The sequence below is a fragment of the Hemiscyllium ocellatum genome, chromosome 9, assembly GCF_020745735.1.
Source record: "Hemiscyllium ocellatum isolate sHemOce1 chromosome 9, sHemOce1.pat.X.cur, whole genome shotgun sequence".
Taxonomy (NCBI): Eukaryota; Metazoa; Chordata; class Chondrichthyes; order Orectolobiformes; family Hemiscylliidae; genus Hemiscyllium; species Hemiscyllium ocellatum.
The window spans coordinates 77,471,088-77,495,198 of NC_083409.1; the positions used below are offsets into that span (position 1 = coordinate 77,471,088).

The window sequence follows — 24,111 nt, forward strand, 5'->3', positions numbered from 1 at the left end:
CGTGTCATTTTGAACAAAAGCTCTAAACGCACATTTTATTGAACAACAGGAACAAAATATTTCACCCCCAACTGGACAACACCATTGTCAGTAACATATTATTAATCAAACAATGATTTATTAAAACTTGAGTAATTGCCTTGCAGAGTCATCAGCCAGGGAAGTATTTCTCTGCTTGATTTACGTTAAAATTCTGCTTTGTTACCTGGTCAAAAACAGGCATCATAATTGGCGCACAACCTGAACTTAATGTTATATGTGCTGTCGAACCTAAGCATTTTTGAATTAGCTGCACAAAAAGATAATTTGTCTAAAAACCTCGTATCTGGATGAGGAGTGAGAGGAAGCATCTCAAAGAGTTGTAGCTTGGCACTGATGTGGAAGTTATGTTGGTGGTACAGTAGGGGGAAGTCATTGAACACAACAGGACAAGAGAGATATGTGGACAGTACTACATCATTTGATGTTGGGAAGCTGGAGGCCCTGTTGCAGGAGACGGCCAAATGGAATCTGGCCGATTGAGAACTGGAGGCCACACCTCATTGTAAGCACATGGGCCAAGAGCATGTGTTTTGCTGATAAGACATCCAATCACTCAATTTCTTGTATTTCTATGCAAATGAGAAGGAACACTGTGGTTTTAAGAATTAAGCAGCGATAAGTGGACGTCTGTGTCACACATGTTTCTTGAGGAAGGTAGAAATGAGATCCTGTGTGACTGTGGGTGAGGTAAACAATCCTAAACAAAAATAACTAAAGTAACTGAGGTAAATCATCCTTCTTGACCTGTCTGCAGACTTTTACATAGTTACCATATCCATTCTCTTCCAACATTTGTCCCCACCATCCATCTTGGTAGGCTTCTGTTAACCATTCCTATCTACCTGATTGCAGCTCATTAAACTCACCTATCTGCACCTCCATAATATCACCTGAGTCTGCCTACATCTGTTGAGTCTAACATCCTTGCTTTCCAAACAACAAGACATAATCATCTGATTCATGCCTGTCCAACCTCCTACAGTTTTTCCGCATTAACGGTACTTTATAAATCCAAGTTATTGTTTACTTATTTATGATGCAAATTAGTTTGGAAGGTTATTTGCTGAAAACTGTAACTTGTTAAGTAGTGGAAAGTAAATGATTATCGACTCCATAAAAACCAACGTTTCTGTCTTCCATAGACAGTTGATCTTTAAATTGACCTGATACTTCTTACAGCTTTGTCCTTCAGTTAAGAAAAAGTGTAAACAATTTATGATTCAAAATAAATTAGTTTCCCACTGTATAAGAAACCAAACAGCGAATTTTTTAAGATGTTTGTATCATTTGTGCAGTGAGAACATTGTTTATTCGTAAAGTATGTTTTCTCTAAAAGCAGCCTTTAAAATATTCCAGTTTATAAAAAAAATTAAGTGGATAATATGTAACAGAACATTTGGCATGAACAAAAATCCTGTTTTAAATTGTAATATGTGAATCATGCATGAATATGATCCGAAGTTGATCTGTAACTTTTAAGTGAAACAACTTTCATTTAGTTTGGCTTAAAAAAGCAAAATTTAATACAGAAAATAAGAACTTATATTTTTTACTGATATATTATCTCAGTATACTGTCTTCAAATTATGTGGCTATATACCTAATCCATAAGCAAGAGAGGCTGGTGAGGTGAGGAACAGGCAACAGTTCCTCCACAAAATTTGGCTTTGTTATTGTCCAATAGGAGATACTCAAAACAGGGTCACAAAAGGGTTACTCCTTCTCACTTATAATCTACAGTATAATCTTATAAACAGCGAATCATATTTTATCAGTGATCACGTCAAGCAGTGAAATTGGTTTTGGAAAAAAAACAATTAAATATATTAAATCTGGATTGTCAATGCTTACACTGCAACATCTGCAAAACATCTGCTGCAACACAAGACTGCATGGGGCCAATCTGATGCTTTGCCAAGTGAGATCTCCAAGCCAGATATGTTGGGAACTGGGTGTTCTCCAAACTTCCTGTGATGTAATAGCACCCATTTGACATCAACAGTAATGAATGCTTTGGCTATTTTGATTTAAACGTTTTCTCTTTGCTAATTGCAGGGCAAGAACTGAGGTGATCAAATTAATTTGTCATTTGTCATGTGAAATGAACATTTGTTAATGCATCTCTATGATCTACTCTTCCAGGTAGTAAAAATTCCCAGTTTTCCACTGAATGAGATTGGTTAGTTAAAACCATCAATGCATCTGGAGTTCAGTGATTTGACCCAGTGCAGGAGTAGGGTTTCACCCTCCTTGGTGTGGGGAGAGGGAAACAGAGCAGGGATCTCATCCTGATCACTAGCCAACAATCTTATCTATGATGCATGAGTTGATGTGGGTGAAAATCAGGCTCATTTTCCTGGTTGTTGTTGACGATAGACAATTGTTATGACCCCAGTGATGGCAATAAACAAGTCAGATCCCAGATTGATTTATAGTTGTACCTTAGCAATTTGCTTACTGTGGTGGACAGTCACTTCACAGGAGGCTGTCAATGTACTTTTAGCAAATGAACATGTTTGTTATACAACACAACCTAAAGACAATTTGTAAAGATCTTATATAAAAAACTACAAAATGAATAATTCAAAACTTTTTGCGCCAAAATATCCTATACAGACATCCAACCCCAGAGAAAAATCACTCCAATCTTCATTGCAACATTTTTAAACTGGATTGATGAGGTTGTAAATGTTTCTTTTTGATGAATTTCTACACGTTCTTTGAAGAAATTCCTTCTAAAACTGTTTCTTTCCAAGACACACAGCTACTGACCAACACTCTGACTTTTTTCACTGAACTTGAAGGAAAAAGAAACTCGAAGCTTTGTCCTTCAGGCTGCAAAACTCTACTTCTGCCATCTGCACTCTGTCCGTATTGATCCATAAGACTGTAAGACAGAGGAGTAGAAATTAGACCATTCATCTCACCAAGTCTGCTCCACTATTCAACCCCATTTCCCCACCTATTCCCCATAACCTTTGATTCCCTTGGCAATCAAGAATGTATCTACCTCTGTCATAAAAGCTCAACTTAGTAAATACTTCAACAATAATCTCATCATATAGCTTCTTTAGTCATTTTACTTAAGTCAAATGATTTCTTAGAATACTGCTTTGGCCTTTTTTTTATTAAAACATGTGTTTCTGCCTTAAAAAAAGTCACCTTCACTGAACTAAAAAGCAAAAACCCATTTGCCTCTACTTTAGAATCCAAATTCCCAAATAATAGTATTATTATAAATTTTCATCACAAAATATAAACTGTGAAGTTCATACCTGATAGCTATTTAAGCAACATATATTTTCAGGAAAACAGGAATCAAAACAGGGAACGTGCACTAGAAGTAGACAAAATAAGCAGATCGTGATGTCACTCAGTGTCTAATGGTAATTTAATGCTGGTGGTGCAGTCTTCAACCTCAAAGCTCCAGCAAATGATTCCTCTTAACTCATACAGCAGAATGCATGTTCATCTGTAAAGGGACATCTTAGTATTTAAAGGAACTGTAGACAATGTTTAATTTATTTGTTGATTTCTATTTGCTGCTGCTGAGTTTGTAGAAGATTTTAGAGATTTGTGCTGCTACTGAAAGTTAACAAAATCTGCAAATAATGGTGTAGTGAATTGTGAAGGCTTTGGTTCTGATTTTACTGGTTCTTCTGAGATCACTTGCTAACAGACATGGACACAATAGTTATATCTCACATGGCTGCAAAATTGCAGGGTGAATTAGCAGAGGCAACTCAGAGGAGTTCAAGCTACACAAGGGTGGGACAGAGAAGGGCTTACTTTCCAGGCTTTCTTGTAAATCCGGAGATATACAAATTTGAGGAATTCCAGTTGTCTGCAACTACACACAGTGCACTGTACAATTCAATACTCAATGTTCTGGCAGCAGCCATGACACCTTCATCCTGTGGCAGTCACTGTACTATCTACATTTGAACCATCACAATAAATCAAAGGTATGAAATGATCTGGCTTATCTTCTGACCAGTTGGGTGATGACTGCATTGTGCAATCCATGTGCCTGAGAATAGTGTGTACATATTAAAAGCCACAATGTAACTCAAAATGTGATTGAATAGATCATTGGGGTGATTGACACACCTCCACTGCCTGAATCACTTTGGTGGATCCTGCAGCTCCTTTTGGAGAGCACCAAGATTCAGTGTAGCCTTGCTATCATCAGTAAAGGAGGCAAAGGCAATTAACACATCTCATTTTTGTACCATGCTATTCACGATCACCTCGTCTTACTAGTGAATACAGCTGCAAGTGCACTTGTATTCCTACAGCTTACTTTCTCTACATTAACCACCATAATGCTGAAATAAAAGACCAGTGAGTGTGGTGCAATGTTTTTGGATGATGTGCCTATCATTGTCAAAGAGCCTCCAATGTACTTATGCTTTGTGTTATAAATGTGAGGCGTACAGCTGGGTACTGTGTAAGAGTGGAGGTGAAGCTGATCCATACGAGGTATGTGTCATGATTAAAGAACAGTAGTAGGTGAATGGGACACTGTTGGTGAACTGAGCAATGTTCGAGACTTGTGGTTCAGTTGGTTAGATATGAGGTTTAAGAATGAAATTCAGCAATGTTAAATACTCATGTGTGACTACGAATCTAGTTTCTTGGGCTGTACTATCTGCATTGACTGTGACAATTAACTGCTCCAGTTATCTTCTCAGGATGTGTTTGGATGGCCTCCCAGACCTCTGTGGACTGAGGATCTTTCTCCTTCTGCCCAACTTCTACATCAAGGTTTCTAGTGCTGCATCTGAGAACCTAGAAGCATGTTTTATGTGTTCCATGAATGAATAGTCTTTATGCTCAGAATGTTTTTCTGAGCCATTTCCAGCATCTGCTACAGCCAGAATGCATCTCCTCTTTAAGCGGTGTGAGTTGACTTTAAGTAGCGCAGACTAGCTTTAGCCTTGCACAAACTTTAGCCTCCTGCTGAGGCTTTCAGGCAACCACCAGCATGTTTATTGCTGGGCTATGGTCAGCTATCTTGTAAATCAGTAGACAATATAAAGGAAGAAGCAGGTGTGTGGGCTAGTGATGCATTTAAAGGGGCTATCCAATTTTGTCACCAGTATTCTTTTACATTTTTATGATAGAGTATATTTTCTTTTTCACCTGATAAATCAAGCAGTAACTCAGGTATGATAACAAGTCCTTGTCCCCTGCTATTTGTTTTGCATAGTAATGATTACTCTAGAAAATATAAAGATTGAGAAAAACAAATGACATGGACAGGGTGAGATTTTAGTGCACTCTGTGGATTCTACGTTTGGACGCAATTGGGAAAAATCTGAATTTCATTAGTTTAACTTTAAACAGATCACCAGCTAACTTGGCTTCAGGCCAGATATAATTAGACAAGATACTGAAGTTCATGGCAGCGAGACAAGGACATGTAAAGGGATAAGGCATAAATATGCAAATACTCAAAAGAACAACAAATTGAAATTAGAGTTTTAGAATACATCATTCTCTTTTCATTCGGTAACAAATTATCTTGTTATTCTAACTCTCACCAAATCCCATTCACTCATCATTCCTGTTCTCACATTGGCTCTGGGATAAGCCAAACTCTGATTTTAAAATTCTCATCTTTGTTTTTTTCGATGACCTCATCCCCTCCCTATCTCTGAACTTTACTCTAGTGCTGAAGATGTCTACACTGCTCCAATTCTGACGATTTTGATCATCTTAGCTTTTAATTGCTCATTATTTGCGACCCTGCCTTCAGCCACTAAGAGTTCAAGATTTAGAATTCCCACACAAAGCTTCCTTACTTCTCTAGCTTTCGTTCATTGTAATGTGCCTCCAAACCTTTTATTGACTAATATTTTCATAGTTTAATATTCCCTCAGTATCAAATGTGTCTGATAACATTCCAGTGAGTTGCTTTGGTATGATATATTTCATAAAGGTACTATATAAAAATAAATAGCTGCTGTCTGTGTTAATTATCTACAAGGTTGATTCCTTTATTAATTAGTAGACAGGGTCAGGTTGAAGAATATAAATTAAATCATTTTTCCATAAGTAGTGATTGTAACAAGGTCAGCCAGGTGGACCTCATTGAATATGAGTTCCTTGATTGAGACTGTTAAGCTGGTCCAATGAGGGAGCCCTGGCTGACAGGTATAAACAGCAGCATTAGATGTTCTCTTCACTCAGAGGCTGGCTCTGAGGATGCCAGACCAGTGTCAAGTACTATAACGTGTAAATAAAGGCTGAATTGGTAATGGGATGCCAGCCTCTTTGGAGTTATTTCAGAAAAATTCTTTCTTTCTTCTGAAATGAGAAAATAAGCCATAGGCTTGGACCACACATATTTAAAAGTCACCGTTTAACTGAAATAGCCAGCCTTGCATAAGTTTAAAACCATGCAAAAATAATTCTAAACAGTTATTTGAAGTGTGCAATTAAAAAGATTATGTGCAATGTATGGTGTGTTATAAACACCAATGTACTGGTAATCATGGTTTATGCTTCAGTTATTACAGAGATTGAAATATGTATTATGGCAGGTATTGTACTTGTAGGCACATTGTCTGTGACAGCTGCTTTGATATTTTGTGCCCGTATTCTGCGTAACCTTGAAAGGAAATGTGGAATAACCAAATTTTCCATCAGTTCAAATGTTTACCAGTATTGCCTTATTATTTAAGCATCAACTTTCAAATCTTAAGATAGTCCTGTCCGTGTGAATCTAATCAAATCTAAGTAATAAATATTTGGGTATAAATACATTTCTTAGTGGATCCAGAACTTCTAGTATGATTAGACAGTTGACATTTAAGGTAAGGAACCTTTCCTCAGCAATGAGTTATCATGGGAGGGTTTATTTCTGAAATGTCTAACCCGAGAGTTTACTTGGCCAACTAATTTGCTCTCATGACTTCTGTTTTTTGTTATAATTTAAGATTTCCTTCAATATTTTGTTTTTAAACCACAATATGGCAGATATGGTACCTTATAAAAACTGAAACAACTGCAGATGATGTAAAGCAGAAACTGAGAGATAACTATACCTTAATTGCCCCAGTAACTGTGTTGACATGTCTGACATTGATGTCAAAGAGCACAGTGCTTTTTCTAAGCAATTTAAATGTATTCTTGATGTAGACTTTTCCAAATTAATACTCTTGAATTGCATTGGTTGGAAAAGTAGAATACAGTTGACAAGCTAGTTAATAATTTTTATGTAATGGCTTGCCTTTTTGACTAATCTATTATGTGCTTAGTTGATCCAATGTAGGTCACTTCCCAATCATTTCCTGCCCCACCTGATAAGGCCATTGAGAGTTGTCTAAACGTAATTTTTAAAAAAATCAGATCCACTTCATGGTATGGAATGTCAAACGACTGAACCAGACAAACTAATTTGTTATGATATTGTCATTGGACAAGAGAATTTGACCTGATATTGACAAAAGGAAGCAATGAAAATTGTCTGATTATTGTGCTACTGTCCATAGTGAAGTGTAGCTGCTACTGGAGTACCCCTTCGGGATCCAATGTGAATGCAGTTGTATTGCCACAAAATACAGCTATCTTTGGGTAGCACCACTGTTTTTTGTTGCCTTTTCACTGCTTGTGGTGTAATTATTAAAAAATATCGTGATAATTTCATTTACCTAGCTCGGACAATGTCATTAGTTTCACATACTAATTGAAAAGTGCACCACAGCAAAGCCAGTACTTTATTACAATTTTCTTTGTGTTCGTTCATGGAGTGCAAGCTTCAGAGGCAAGCCCAGTATTTATGGCCCATCCCTAATTGCCCTTCAGAAGGTGGTGGTAAATCACCTACTTGAACTGATGCAGCCCATGTGGTGTAGGTTTATGCCCAATGATATTCAGTAAATGGGACTGGAGTGTTTTACTGGAGTTAAAGATCCTGTTCCATAATGTCCTGGCATAGAATTCTGAATAGCATTAACGAAGTGCAATAATTCCTACTTCCATAGAAAGAGTATGGACATTACTCCTAGAATGGCTGCTCCTTCTACATCTGCAAATAATCAAGGGGTTGAAATTACTCCTGTCTATAATTTTATTGGAAAAGTCAATCTGAGAGCAAAACAGTTCGTTAGAATTATCAAGACCAGAAGGCTTTGAGAGTTGGTGAAGGTCACAATGAAATATTTTCTGGAAGGACAATGCAATGGAGTGGACAGTGCCTATTAACTGAAGTACCTTGACTTTATATGTTGTTTCAGCCACCCCCATTAAGTGAGGCTTTTCTCAACAGAACCAATTTCCAAAATGTTATTCACAGGAACATATATGGAATTTGTAATCAGTTTGTATTGAGCATATGTGCAGAATTATTATTCCACTCTGTTACTTATGGCTAATATTCTTTAAATATTCGATGATGGCAAAACATTTGTAAAACAATCTAACATAGTGTCTGGAAATAGAACTGTACAGTGGTGTTCACGTCAAAAAACTATGACCATAATCTCTACAAACAGAGCCCTTTAATTGATTTAGTGATTTCTTTGCTTGAGTGAAGAGGTATTGTGACTATAAAACTGTTATTTTCAGTTGATCAACTAGAATGCCAATTTTCAGGGATTGCTTCCCAAAGACATAAATCAGCTTTGATCATGTTTTGCATAATCAACTCAGCAATTTGTTGAGTCTTCAAACCAGGTAACTGCTAGTGACTGAAAAAAATGCCACAAAATAATGTTACTTTCATGAGGAAAACTACTAAATAAATTTGCTGATTTTATAAATGAGTTCGTGGCAATTCTTTGGAGCTATTTGTTGTAAGCAAAGTGTACTATGACAGCATTACCCATTTTACAACTGAGTGTTAAAAGAAATTTTAAGGTTGGCATGCTCCTCACGGTGTTTTTACCTTCCCGTGATGTCTCCTTACCTTTTGCACTATTTGAGCGAGAAAGTGATTAGTCGAGCCAGTTAACCAGCAGACCATGGATGATTGCTTTCAGAAATAATACAACCTAAAGGAAAAGATTGGACCTAGAAAGCTCAAATTCCAGAAGTGATGTTGATTATGTTGTGAACTGCTGCACGTCTGGGGGCTGGGGGAAGGGTTGAACTCCTGATTGAATCTCACTGGAAAACCCACAGCAAGCAATTTCCCTCAGGCCATTTCTTCTCAATTCTACCAAGCCAAAAGTTAAAGTGGGGTAACCTAATCGGAAAGCTGGTAGTAATCACACCAGTGTTTGTTTTGCATAGAATCTTTCCCTTTGGAGTTCTCCATAACACACCACATTCTTGGATGAGAGTTCGATTTGGGGACCTATCCCAGGCCTCTGTTAATAATGCTTTACAGAAAGCTGTTGGGACATTTGAGAGAGCAAATTGGGATGACTGACTGTGCTCCCATAAGGGAGCACCTGGCCTCCAGAACAGCTTCGTTGAAGTCATTAGCTCTGCTTGCTTTATTTAGGGTAAAAGTTATATACAGTACTGGTGTAAAGCATAAAAGGACTTAACTCACTATTACATTTTGCTTAAAATATTCTTAGCCTTCCAAAAAATAGTAATATTGTTCAAAACATTGAAAAATCTGTCTTTAACATTTGGCATTACAAAAGCGATAGCAGCAACTGAATTCAAATCGCTTGCAAAAATGTTTCATGCTTTTCACAAAGATCTAAAATGGGCCAACCCATTTAGAGATATGAGCAGGGGTGGAAGAGGTGGGTTTTTAGGGACTTTAAAAGAAGAATGACGGTGGAGATGTGGGAGCATTTAGAAAGGGAATGGCATCAGTCTGTCTTGGCAGGAACTGGATTGACTGGGGCTGCTTCATCAGACGGGACGGTGCAGGTCAGTTGCCAAGGTTGTGGGGGTGAGGATGGTGTGTGTGTGTGTGTTCCACAAGTGATAGCCACACCTATTGGATGTGGGGTCATCCCCAGTCATCATTCAACGTTACCCTGGGATCATCAGCAATCCTATGCCTCTGACGACATTTCCACCCATCAGTTTCAAGAGGCATCCAATGCTTCAGCATGGACCAGCAGCTTCTAATATAGTATTCATCTCCAACTCAGAGGAGCACACAGCACATTGCATCTTCTCCCATAACAGATAGTCCTTCTCATGCCACCACAATTAGCCTTCCTTACCACAACATAGTGACTCACCCTTCTCCTTTGACATCACTACCATAATACCATAACTGTGACTCATATTGTTTGGAAGCTTTGAGTTTGGCCCACTGAGGCTACATTCTTTTTATTTTGTAAAGGAACCACTTGTCTAAATGATCATATGTCAATGTCAGAGCTTACCTTGCTGTTAAGTTCACAGTTGTGTCTTTTCACATTTTCACATTGTGATGACATACTGATGTAGAATATCAATACACAAAGTATTGCACCCTGTACACTATGGTATCTTTCAACTCCAAAAGTAAGCCTCTGTGTTTGGGACCTGTGTCACCTTTGATATGTGGCATCTTTCAATTGCATTACTACTTTGGTCTGTGAATAGAGCAGTAGTGTATTTCAATAACAATCAATTGGTCCATGGAACTTGCTTTCTGCAGTCATTCTCCTTGGCATAATGGCACATATGATTTGTGTTGGCTTTCCATTTTGCTTCAGCTGCCTTATTTGCTGTCTGCTTTTGTGTTTGTACTATGTTTGTGTTTTAAAATGTCTTTTACCATTTGTACTTTTCTTTATGTGCAAATACACTCGATGCTAATACTTAAAGGTAAAATATTATATATATTATTGTTTATATTATGCCTTATATTTATTGCATATTTTAAAAAATGATCCAAAATTATATTCACTCTTTTGCGGTGTTAGGATTGACCAGCCTACCAAAAATGTTGCCACATCACTTGAATGAAGCACCATCATTTGCTGCCAGGGACTGGCCTATTTAAAAGAAAGCTTTGTAAAAATGTGTTATTAATGAATTTCTCACAGTAACTGCACACTTCGTGGCTAGGGTGAAGAAAAATTTTGATGTTATGCCATTTAATTGACTTATTTGTTGCTTGAGAAATGTGAAAGCACCATTCTTAGTGTATTGTGATTGTGGTTTTCTTGTTCTGGTCACAATGGAATTCTCAACAGTCACGCATCTTAAAATGGCAGAAAGCCATGATTCTGCTAGTTGCCTGTAACTTTTGGCCAAAAAAATGTGCATTTCTTTTGTCGTTCTTGAACAGAGAAATGGAAGACTGACAGCCACACCAGAAATGCCCAGTGGTAATTCATTTCTGTGGCAACTCCAATTATGCCTACTCTTTACTTTTGCTTTGTTTTCAATCATCTTTACCATTTGCAGACACTATGTATTTACATTTGCATTGTACATAGAAGCTGTGTGCACCTGTGTTGAGAAATCCTGGAATATCTGAAGAACAAAACTTAAAAAGTATGCTTGTATTTTTGTATTTGTGTCCTTTTTCAAATATTAACAGACAAAATTTGACAGGCTTCTGTTGCTTAATTGCTGTTGCCCTTTCAGACTTATTTTCTGCTGCTGTGAAACCTATTTGTCCTCTCAGTCTATTAAATACAATTTCTCTTCCTCCTTTCTCTCTTTGCAGGCAAGTTATCTGTCACTAAATTGCTAATTATAATGCTGTCCATTGTAGTTCTGCATTACATTGTTTATACACAGGAAACACTGGATGACTTCATTAATAATTTTGCGTTTTTGTTAACAGATAATATCAGGAGAGTGCTACCGGATCCACTACATGAAGGAACGTTCCAGGTCCTTTATCCGCAATCCATACATAGCTGCTCTATATAAGCAAGTTGGCTGCTTCATCTTTGGCTGTGCCATAAGCCAGTCTTTCACTGACATTGCAAAAGTGTCTGTTGGTCGTTTAAGGCCACATTTCCTAGATATATGCAAGCCAAACTTTACAGCAATCAACTGTTCCCTTGGCTACATTGTGGAGTTTGAATGCAGAGGCGATGAAGGCAAAGTTCAGGAAGCAAGGTAGGAATTTTTATCTAATAAGAAATTAAATCAAATATTGCTTCATTTCAGGTCTGTAAGTAATTGTAACAAGGTCAGCCAGGGATCTTAGAGAATATGAGTTCCCTGATTGGGGCTGTTAAGTGTTCCAATCAGGGAGTCCTGGCTGACTGATAAGAACAGAAATGTCACAGGTTCTGTTCTCTCTAGCAACCGACTCTGAGCTAGCTGGTCAGCGTCATTTACTGTGCACCATTGTAAATAAAGGGTGGCTTGGTGACATGATACCACCTTAGTGGAGTTACTTCAATGTCAATGACCTTTCATTAAATTACAAGGTTATTGACCTGAAATATTAGCTGCTTCACCCTCCACGGATGGTGCCAGACTTATTGAGTATTTCCAAGGTTTTCTGTCTTGATTTCACATTTCCAGTATCCATAGTATTTTGTTTTTGTTATTTGAATATGGCTGTTGCACTGCCACTGCCTGCTCCCACATCCTTGGCTCTAGAAGATATGATGATCAAGTTGTTCTTCAGATCTAATGCAAAATGGCTAATTTGGAATCAGTCGCCCAGTTTGCTTTAAACCCAACAACACTCGTTCAAGTCAAAGGAAATGAAATTCAGTTAGCGATAAAGAATGCTAAATTGATAGCTTACCTTGTGGATGTTGTAAGATAATGCTCTATGAAGTTTAGGACAGCTTGCTGTACAGTTTTACGCTGATTTTGAAATGCTGTAATGGTGTTGTTTACAAATGGCAGTGGCATCAGCTGACTATAATTCACCATGATTCTGTTAACCACAGATTAAATAGCACTTGAATTCTTATGTATTTTTGTGGAAAATATCAACAAAATTAAATTATGTTAACAAGACAGCTGTTTATGATTGGTATCACATTTTTCTTCTGTTTGTCAGAATCCTGGTTCACTGCCTCTGGCCTCCTCTGCTTTGCTAGACTAATTTTTATGGAGCTGATGGGAGTCTGAGCTGCTGTGAGCCGGAGAACCAGTTGGGCAGGAATTCCTCCCTCTATGGTCCCTCTGCCACGGCCTTAACCTGGGTGAAGGTGTGAAGCTGCTGGGATTCCCCCAACATTACCGACCTGCCTAATTAAAGGCCCTCTGCCACCAAACACACCATACAGGGATTTTGCCTGCTGTCTCCCTGTCCACCCTAACACTGGTAGAAATGCATTTAGCCAGCTACGTCCTGTATTCTTCCCTAAACACCAGAATTCATGTGCTGCATCCAGATGATAGTAGGAATTACTGTAAGCAAGTTGCAGGTGGCTTTCTGACCATGTCCAGCCATTAGAATGTGTACACAGTGCAGGGAGTACACCATATGCTTGCACAGCCCCTTTACCCGATGCAGTCCTGATATTGGCTGCTCTACATTAATATAATCACATCGTTGTGGTATGCTTACATATTTCACAACTGTGCATGCTGTTAATCCAAAACTATGGACAGATCCTTATCAGGGCCTGAGCAACCTGGGCTTTGGTGAGATTTTTGGCAAAATCAGGCAATAAGTGTGTTGAGGCTAGTTTTAACGTGGAGATCATCTTGTTGCATCTTTTCACAAACATCATGTCAAGATTCTCACTAGGCAGCAGCGTGATGTCAATTGACAGTAATTACTAATTGTTAAACACCTTGTTAATAGCCCATCCTGGCTCATTATATTTCAATTACAGGCAGCATTCCCTTTGATTTATTTGTTCCTTCTTCTGCGAACGCAACGGCAACTTCTGGAACTGTAAATCAATGTTCCAATTGGCGTTGGCCTGCTGATTGCTGGGCACAGGACATCATTGTGGCTTTGAGAGAATGATGCTTACAGGATGCTTCTGTATTTCAATGTTACATCTCAAACTGGGCCAGCAACTATCTTGTAAAGCTGTAGCAGGGACATGGAGTCAGCTCCTGGACTGGATCAGGCTGCATCTCTGAGCTTTTTGCTTGCACTCTGTCTCAGTCTGAGCTCCCAGCATCCCTACTTTGCATTTCCTTTCTCTATTTTGGCTCAGGGTCGTATTACTGCTGTCTTACCTCATTTTTTCATGCAGACACAAAGCCAGGAAGTCTATAAAAGCTGTCAGTGGTCTTCAGTCAAGTCAAGGAGGAGAGCTTTCAGTTAGGAGTTCCCGGCATGTTAAAGGCAGCCACTGGTGCTAGTCCAGGTCATGCTCAGGTCAGTCAGAGTCCGCATCCTGTCCTCATAGAGGAGCCAAATGACAGGCAGCATTCCATCAATCTTGGCTCTTTGTGTCTCCTGTGGGATGTTTTCCTCCTGGAATGCGAGAGAGGTGTGGATATTAAGGGGAAGAAAGGATATAGCTTTGAGGATGAGACTCGCTGGACTGATACCGGGATTGCGAGGACTGTCCTATAAGGAGAGATTGGTTCAATTGGGCCTGTATTGACTCGAGTTTTGAAGGATGAGGGGGAATCTGATTGAAATGGGATGGTGGCTCAGTGGTTAGCCATGTTGTCTCTCAGAGCCAGGGACTGGGTTCAATTCCCACTGCAGGTGACTGCATGGGTTTCCTTCGGGTGCTCCAGTTTCCTCCCACAACGCAAAGATGTGCAGGTTAGGTGAATTGGCAATGCTAAATCGCTCATAGTGTTCAAGGATGTGTCGGTTAGATGCATTAGCCTGGGGTAAGTGTAGAATAGTGGGGCAATGGGTCTGGGTGGGTTACCTTTTGTAGAGTTGGTGTGCGGACTTGTTGGGCCGAAGGGCCTGTTTCCACACTGTAGACATTTTATCTATCTAGAAATATATATATTTCTAACAGGGTTAGGCAGACTAAATCCAGTAAGGATCCTTCCCCTGGTTGGGGAATCTAGACACAGTCCCAGGATACACGATAAACCATTTCTGACAGATTAGGAATTATTTCTTCATTCAGAAGGCGAGGAGGGAGTGAATATGGCATTGGGAAGTGGCAATATGGCATTGAGATAGAGGATTGCATGATTATCAAGAGAGACAAAGCAAGCTTGAAAGGCTGAACAGCCAACTCCTCTTTGTTTCTATGTTCCTTTAAAAGTGGGTGACACAGCTATTACAGTTAGTGCTGGTGGGGAGATATCCAAAGCAAGTGAGTAGGCAGGCCACATTTCCTGGATATCTGTTTGTGATGCTCTGGGTTGGGATGGGTAAGAATGAGAGGGAAAAATGTTGCAGGCAATAGCAAGTGTGGTAGAGCATGAGCCTTGGTGGGAGGTAGGTGCAGCACCAGAGATGGACTCAGTGTGAGGCATCAGAGAGAGGATAATTGCAATTACTTTGGCAGAGTGGAGAACGGCATTCACCTTTTATCTACAGTGCGGGTCATTCCTCCAGATGGCTGAGACTGGTGGCAATCTCAGACCTGACTGGCATGACCTGGTATTATGGCCTTCTTTACCAGTCCTCGGGCAATATCCTGGGTGTTTAAAGATGGTGTGGGCATAAGGGATGCTGGTAAATTCCAGGATATTCAATGATAGGAAAGTTGCTCCAGGAATGGTGAATGGTAAGGTGGGGCAGAAATTGGACATGAGATAGTGAGAACTCGCTAGGCCTTTTGGTATGAAACCCTCCAAAAAATTTCGACACAACTCAGACTTAGCCAGAAGAGTAATTTCTCCCTTATGATCTTTTGGTTCCTTCTTTTAGCTTTGCAGTGTTTTCTAAGATTTGGTATGTATTACACTCATGACTACATTGAGGAAACATTCTCATTTTGAATAAAATATTCTATCAACACAATGCCTTATCATGTCTAAACATCTCAAAGGCCTGGATGTAGGTTTGCTTGCTGAGCTGTAAGGTTAATTTTCAGACATTTCATCACCATACGAAGTAACATTTTCAGTGAGCCTCCGAATGAAGCACTGGTGGTGTAGCCAATTTCTGTTTATACGTTTGAGTTTTCTAGGGTTGGTGATGCCATTTCCTATGGTGAAGTCATTTCTGGTTCTTTCTCAGGGAGTAGTAAATGGGATCCAAATCAATGTGTTTGTTGATAGAGTTCCAGTTAGAATGCCATGCTTCTAGGAATTCTCGTGCATGTCTCTGTTTGGCTTGACCTAGGATAGATGTGTTGTCCCAGTCGAAGTGGTGTCCCTCCTCATCTGTATATAAGGATACTAGTGAGAGTGAGTTATGTCGTTTTGTGGCTAGTTGATGTTCATGTATCCTGGTGGCCAGTTTTCTGCCTGTTCGTCCAATGTAGTATTTGTTACAGTTCTTGCAAGGTATTTTGTAAATGACAAAACTCGCTAATCTCATCGGCCTTCACTAAAGGATTGATTTTATGTATGTAGATGTGTGGTAAATGGCAATTTATGCATTTATTCTGATAGATTATTTTTCTGGATATATCGATTTAAACTTCAGGTGGATGGATATTTGGTAAGATAAATGTACTTGGGCTCATCCAAATTGCTCTAAAAGAACATAATTATTTTGTTTTCCAGGAAATCATTCTTTTCAGGACACGCATCCTTCTCATTGTACACCATGTTGTATTTAGCGGTAAGTGGCTTCATGTTTCTTTGTCTTATTGTGGTCTGTACCTGGGGGTTTGAGCTCTTTAAAGTCTCCATTCTGTTGAAGTTGTAATGCTTTTGAAATGATGTTGTTTCTTGGTTACAGCACATTCACTATGTAGATGGTATGTTATGCTGTGATTATAAGTAAGTATCAGAGGATGATGGAATTGTAGAGTGACCACTTTCAAATTCTAGGCGATGGCAGTGATGTTAGTAGGTATGACAAAATGTCATAAAGCATTTTCAGCTCAGAAACAGGCCTTTTGAACCAAATGGTTCATGCTAATGTTTATAATTCACATGAAACTCCTCACACATTTATTAATTAAGTCCCATCAGCACGTATCCTTTTATTCCTTTCAGCTTTGTGTGCTTAACCTCCCCCTAAATGCATTGAAACCATTTACTCGTGTTGGTGAGTTCCACATTTTAACCACCCTCTTGGTCAAGAATTTTCTTTTAAATTCGTTATTAGTGAATATCTAATATAATGGATCCTTGTGTATCAGTGACTGGTGGCATTTACCTCCTCACCAGTGTTTTTACTGCCAGTAACAAACTCTCTGGGGCAGTAAGAGAGAGAATTGTGACAGCTTTCTTCACTAATTATAGTCTAATTTCATAAGCAAATACCATGGAGACAAACACCTAAATCTAGAGATATGTTTAGTGAGTTCCAGGTTAAACTTATCTGAACAGAAGACAAAAATACAATGACTTTATTTTGAGGGGAAAATAAGCTATAAACAAACCTGGAGAAACTATAAGCATTCTGGATTCACAATTTTCTCATAATCCTCAAAGTAATTCTTCCTACAGAATTTGGAAGCTTGGGAAACAATAAATGTGTATAAAATCTTCATGTGCATTCAAAACAATCTAACTAGTCAATAATAGAACACTTCTGTCAGTAATATTGAGTTTCTTTTGTTGAATGACTAATGCGCCTGTCCTAATAGCTTTTGTTTCCAATGAGCTGTCTTTGAGCTTCACTGGTTCTGAATGCATTTTACATTCCTTACTGCCAGGAGAGATTTGTTCAGATCTGTCTTTGTACTGTAAATCAAAAGAATTTCTTTGCGTGCTGCCACTCTTTAACTCATGCCTATGTTGAATAAGAGCTTTAATCCATCATAAGGAATGAAGCTAAACATCTTGAGAAACATTCAATTCAGGGAGTAACAATATTCCCACAATTCTTTTTCACATCATTTTAGCCACGTTCTTCACTTGTTATGTTACAAATAGTGTGCAAATCTAGTTCTATTATTTCAAGATGATTGCAGATAATTCATCAGCCCAATTTGCCAGTAAGCATAAAATACAGCTCATTAAAATGGATGAACTGGGCTCAGACATATGCTGTGCAGTTTGACTTGTGACATTGCAGAGCACTTCTGTAGATTATAATTTCATTATCTACCTCCAGTAAATAAAGATTCATAACTATAATTCATGGATTGACTCTCCAAACTCTACATAATCAAGTGCAGAAACAAATAGCACAACATTCACACATTTAAGATCATTTGGATTCAATTGTTTCCAACTGTAACTTTCAGCCTCGAATGCCAGATACTGCATATCACTAGTCTAAATCATTAAGTAGGATTGTGCATGGCTAGAGCTGCATATATTTCCATTACACATAATATATTTATACATATAGTACACTCACTAAAACATCTGTTTATGGAGAGAGTTGTTATTTTGAAATGAAACCTCTTTAAATAACTAAACGTTCAATGTTTCTTTAAATGTAAAACTAAATTTCGAGGTGGTATTCTTTTTACTTGAATCTTCTGAATGAATGTTTTGTTCTTTGATTTACAAAAAATCTTTAGAGTAATACTTCCTTAGGAATAAAAGCTATTGAATAGAAATAGCAATATACAGTTGTAAGCTAAACTGGTTTCCCTTTATGAGTTGAGGTTAAAGATCACTGGAGTGTAGAATAAATATGTGACCTTACTACCAGATTAGGTTTACTGATGCTGCCCAGACACTTGGCTTCACATGGCTTGATTTATGAAGCTTTTTAAATCGGGGTCAGACTCCTACCAGTTCAGAGCAATGGCATTGCAATAATTCAAGTGCCTTTTGTCATCATCATACATTTTACTGGATAGTAGCACAGAAATTTCAAGCAATAGAAGCATTCTTGCAAAGCCATAGTAATAAAATGGTCAATTGTTCTTATAAATTCTAAACATTACAAAGGGCTTTTGCAACTAATTCCTCACATAATGCTCTTTGTTGATACTCTGTTATATCCATGATATTAATAATCACAGGGCATAACGATTCTAACTATGCATTGAGATTAGAATATTGAGTAACATTCAGCTTTCATGGATGGACTTCTAAACCAAGACAAGGATAACCAGGCAAATACACACAGTGATAGTTATAGGCTGGTACAGGTTGGAAGTTAAATCATATCCTTAGAGATTTGCTTTGATTTAAAAATCATCAATTTCCTAAACGTTTTTGTATGTTTATCACTCTTGGGATGTGGGCTTCAATATCTTGGCCATAATTGTTTGCCTATATCTAGTTTCCCCTGAGAAGGTGGTGGTGAGCTGACTACTGGACCTGCTGCAGTCCTTTTGGTGTAAGGTACAGCCCATTGCATTAAGGGAATTCCAGAATCTTAATCCAGCCACACTGAAGGAACTGCAATGTGTTTTCAACTGAGGATGGTGAGTGGTTTGGAGGGGAACTTGCAGGTGGTAGCAGCTGAGGATGTCTGCAAAGGTCCATCTCGGCGTTGGGAGTAGGTCATCCAATCTTTCATACATCTGCTGGGTGGCATGACTAATTTCTCACCGGGCAGTGATGAGTTTCCAGTTAAGGGGGATTCAATCTTGTTAAATGTCTTATTAACATCCTGAATCCACTCATTCATAGCCAGCCTCCAATCTAACCAAACATGTTAAATAAACTGGATATTGAGAATTCTCAACATGGAAGTCAGAGCAGGATCTGATGACTTCAGTTAATCACTTGTTCCAAACGATCCCCAGTTTGAACACTGGGTGCAAACATCTCAGGAGATGCTGTCTGAGTGTCAGCCACATCCATAAACACTGGCATCTGACATGTGCCAGCATCTGAGAAAACTCGAGGCACATTTAGGATCCATTTACACAATGCATCTTTTGTTATCATTGTAACGCTGCAGCAAGCATACTGTGGGGGGTGGGGTTCCCAAATGAAAATTAAGGTTCTTCCAGCTTGCAGGACCCATGCAGAAAAGAGGTGGCATGGTTAGCACTGCTGCCTCACAACGCCAGGGCCCAGGTTCAATTCCAGCCTTGGGCGACTGTCTGTGTGGAGTTTGCACACTCTCCCCGTGTCTGCGTGGGTTTCCTCCGGGTGCTTCAGTTTCCTCCCACAGTCCAAAGATGTGCAGGTCAGGTGAATTGGCCATGCTAAATTGCCCATAGTGTTAGGTGCATTAGTCAGAGGGAAATAGGTCTGGGTGGGTACTCTTTGGAGGGTTGGTATGGACTTTTTGGGCCGAAAGGCCTGTTTCCACACTGTAGGGAATCAAATCTTAAAAACAAAATCCTGAGACAGATGTTGGCCAGAGAACTCGGTGGTCCATTAAAGTTGCAGGCAACTAGAGCCTCAGGGTCTTTTTATGGACAGAACATATGTATTCTACAAAGTAGTCATGTAATCTGTGTTGTGAAGTTTATTGATAGATTGTCAGAGACTGTTGGTGGTGGGAGGAAATGTGGGATTGTACGTGAAAATAAAAGTTTAAAAATAAACACCTTTAGGAGAGATGTTGTATTAAGGTTGTACAGATTAATGTCTAGGACTGTGTGAAAAGCACCTCGCATCATCTTGTTGGCTTGAAGGGAGTTTGATTATGGCTTGTATGTAATGTTATGTAATACAGTGCATTGTTCCTTAATAATTGATAAACTAGTTACTGTTTGAATCTTCCAATGACTCGATGATCTCTCCAAAGCTAGAATAACCAATAAACAATCGTTGGGAAGTGTGAATGTCGAAAAAGACCTGCATGTCTTATTTCATTTGTCACTAAAAGCCAACATGTTAGTGCAGCAAGGAATGAGGAAGTTAAATACTACTTTGGCCTTTATCGCAAGAGTGTTGTCATTGTTACTTGCATGTAAGCCATAACCTTCCAACTGCTTTCAGTTCCAAAGAAAAGTCATACTAGACATGAAATATTAAATCTGTTAGTCTCTCCACATATGCTGCCAGACATGCTGAGCTTTTCTAGCCCTTTCTGTTTTTAGTTCAGTCACTAAATATGTTCAAGGCTGAGATTTTTGGATTTCTCAACACTGATTCATTAAAGGTATGCAGAGAATGTGGGATACCAGACTCAATGTAGATGACTAGCTTATGATTTAGTGAGTAGGCTTGAGGGACTGGTTGGCCTAATCCTCCTCCTGTGTCCCTTTACTTCTGTGTATCGTGAACCATGCATCTGTGACTCCTGGCCTGCTCCTGTGTAAAGGAGGTACGCTGTGTTTGGGGAGGGACTTCGGGTTTCTAAACACTTGGGCTATTTTCTGAGGATCTCCAAGGTAGTGGAATCTGGGCCCATGTCCAATAAAACCATTGAATTAGTGCCATTCAAAGCATTTTAATTCAAGCAATAGATTAATATATCTAAGATTTCAGTATTAATAAATGTGTTGCATTCTCCATTTGAATCGAAACTTGCTCCCCATCCTTTTAATACTGATCACTTCAGTGATTTTGCGAGCACTTATCCACAGATCTCTTAATCTTGGTGTAAATAGTTGCTCTTCTTGCTTTCAACATTCTCTTTCTTTTAACTTGTGTCCAGTCATTTCCTAACATGACGTATCAAAGGGTGCAGCAGTAGCACTAGTGAGCGAAAGTAATTAAAAGTAAATTTTTTTCTTATTTTCTGGAAGCCAGCCCTGTAACATGACTTCAGCATGATTCTTCCATATGTACATCTTTATAGAAAAGGACACTGTAAATGTTTTGAAAATAATTTAGTGAATAATTACTGTCCCAGCGGTGTTGATTCTTTGTGTTACATTTAGTGATGCCAAATACCTCTGATCTCCAGTGAATACTTTACATGGTTTGGCACATGTATAACAGTTGCTGTGTATTAGGCTTGGCACATTTGTTTGAACCTTGCTCTCTATTTACAGGAGATACCATCAGCTACCACAGTTGTGTACACTGCCCTCCATATGGAAGCATTCTCATATCAGTCTGCATGTTGTCCCAGGACCTAAGTTTCCCTTGATATGAAAACACTGGAAAATGAATAATTTTCATAGTCCTTAGGTTACTTAGATTAGATTACTTACAGTGTGGAAACAGGCCCTTTGGTCCAAAAAGTCCACACCGACCCACCGAAGTGTAACCCACCCAGACCCATTCCCCTACACCTAACACTACGGGCAATTTATCATGGCAAATTCACCTAACCTGCACATTTTTTGGATTGTGGAGGAAACCGGAGCACCCAGAGGAAACCCACGCAGACACAGGGAGAATGTACAAACTCCACACAGTGAGTCGCCTGACGTGGGAATTGAACCCAGGTCTCTGGCGCTGTGAGGCAACAGTGCTAACCACTGTGCCACCATGCCGTCCTGTGAGGTTTTTCTTTATTTAAAATCTTTCAACTTGTTTTTACAGGAAAATATGTTTTTCACTTAAACCTAGATCTACAGAGAACTTGTCTTTTGTAATTGTTGCTATTAATCTGTTAAGGCAATTTCTCCATGAGACACCATAAGTTTCCTCTTCTTTGCAATGGCCTAATATTCTGAATGTGCTAATGGGTTGTGCAGTTTTAATCAAAATAGGTTGAACCGAAAGGTCTGTTTCCATGCTGTATGACTCTATGACTTTATATCAGTTTTCAAAATTGAATTCATCTTAAGCAATACCACCAGATAGAGCTTGAAACATGGAATCATTGAAAATAGGAACAGGAGTGGATCATCTGGCCCTTCAAACCAGTTCCTCCATTCATCATGATCATGGCTGCTCAGCACACTGTTCCCACTTTCACCTATAACCTTTGATCTTTTAGTCCAAGAACTATACCTATCCCTTATTCAAAATATTCAATATTTTGGCATCAACTGCTTTCTAAGACAGAGATTTCCACAATCTAACCAGTCTCTGGGTGAAGACATTTCTCCATACTTCAGTTCAAAAGAGCCTACCCATATCCTTGGACTGTGAACCCTGATTCTGAACTCCCTGGTCATCAGGAATATCCTTCCTCTGTTTACAATGCCTAGTCCTGTTAGAATTTCATAGGCTCCTATGCAATCACCCCTGCTCTCTCCTCCATTCTTCTTAACTCCCCCGATCCAGTATCTCTTCATGTATTAGTCCTGCCACCCCAGGAATTAATCTGTTACATCTTTGTTGTACGCCCTCTACAACCAGAACATAATTAATCAGATAAGGAGACCAAATCTGCATACAGTACTCCAGGTGTATTCTCATCAAGGACTTGTACAAATTTTCTTGCTATAAAGGCCAATTTACCATTTGCCTTCTTTGCTACCTGCTGTACCTGAATAGACCGGGTTTTGTCCCTCTCCCCCTTCCCCCGTCCGTCACCATTCAGATAATAAGATACCTTCCTGTTCTTGGTATCAAAATGGTGATTTCACATTTATCCACATTATACTTCATCTGCTCTGCATTGGCCCACTTGCTCAATATGTTAAAATCCCTTGTTTTAAGATAGACAGTAACAGAGATTCTCCCTGTTCTCTTGATATCATATTCTGGTAAATCTGCACCTTTAATTACAGCAGCTGTGGACAGCAATTCAATTTTGTGGTAATCCTTTAGAAAAGTACCAGTTATATAACACTTTTGACAACTTTAGGACTCCTCACAGCACTTCATAATCAAAGTGGGCTGTTGTGGTGGACAATTTGTATCCAGCAAAGTCCCATAAGAAGGAATGAGATAATTGAATAGATTGTCTGAGGGATAAATACAAGCTTGAGCACCTTGAGAAAACACCATGTTTCTTTAAATAGCATCATGGGACATTTTACATCCATCAAAGAGACAGATTAGGTCTTGATTTTAATATCTATCCCAGAAGACAGCATCTCAACCAATGTGATACTCTGTTACTGTTGCAGTAAAGTGTCAGCCTAGGTAATGAGTTCAAATCACTCAACAATGATATTTATAGCTATTTGGCAATCCAGCCAAAAAGTTATTCTATTTAAATTATGCAAGACGCCATATTATTACCATACTGAAGTAAAATACAATATTAACTAAATATAAGCATGAAAATACAAACCGGGAAGGGATTATTAAGCATAATTTGCCACCCACTTACAAAATACATCTGTAATTTACAGAATTGCAGACTCTAATAGTTTATTTAATATCCTGAAGGGAGGCTGTTGAACCACTGTTAAAACATTCAAGAAGATAAAAGAAAAGTAGGTGGAGTTTCTTCCCAAAATATACATAAAATGTCACAATACACTAGAGTATTGATTTATGATCGTGATCCATGAATGTTCT

At 38.8% G+C, this 24,111-nt stretch overlaps 1 protein-coding gene across 2 annotated transcripts in view; it reads left to right on the forward strand.

The window, feature by feature from the left end:
- plpp3 (phospholipid phosphatase 3) overlaps positions 1-24,111 on the forward strand; it is a 152,735-nt gene that overhangs the window by 72,028 nt on the left and 56,596 nt on the right. For both annotated transcript variants that reach the window (XM_060829859.1, XM_060829858.1), the window contains exons 3-4: positions 11,744-12,024; positions 16,486-16,543. In XM_060829859.1, coding sequence (XP_060685842.1) covers positions 11,744-12,024; positions 16,486-16,543 — 339 coding nt within the window. The remainder of the gene's footprint in view (positions 1-11,743; positions 12,025-16,485; positions 16,544-24,111) is intronic.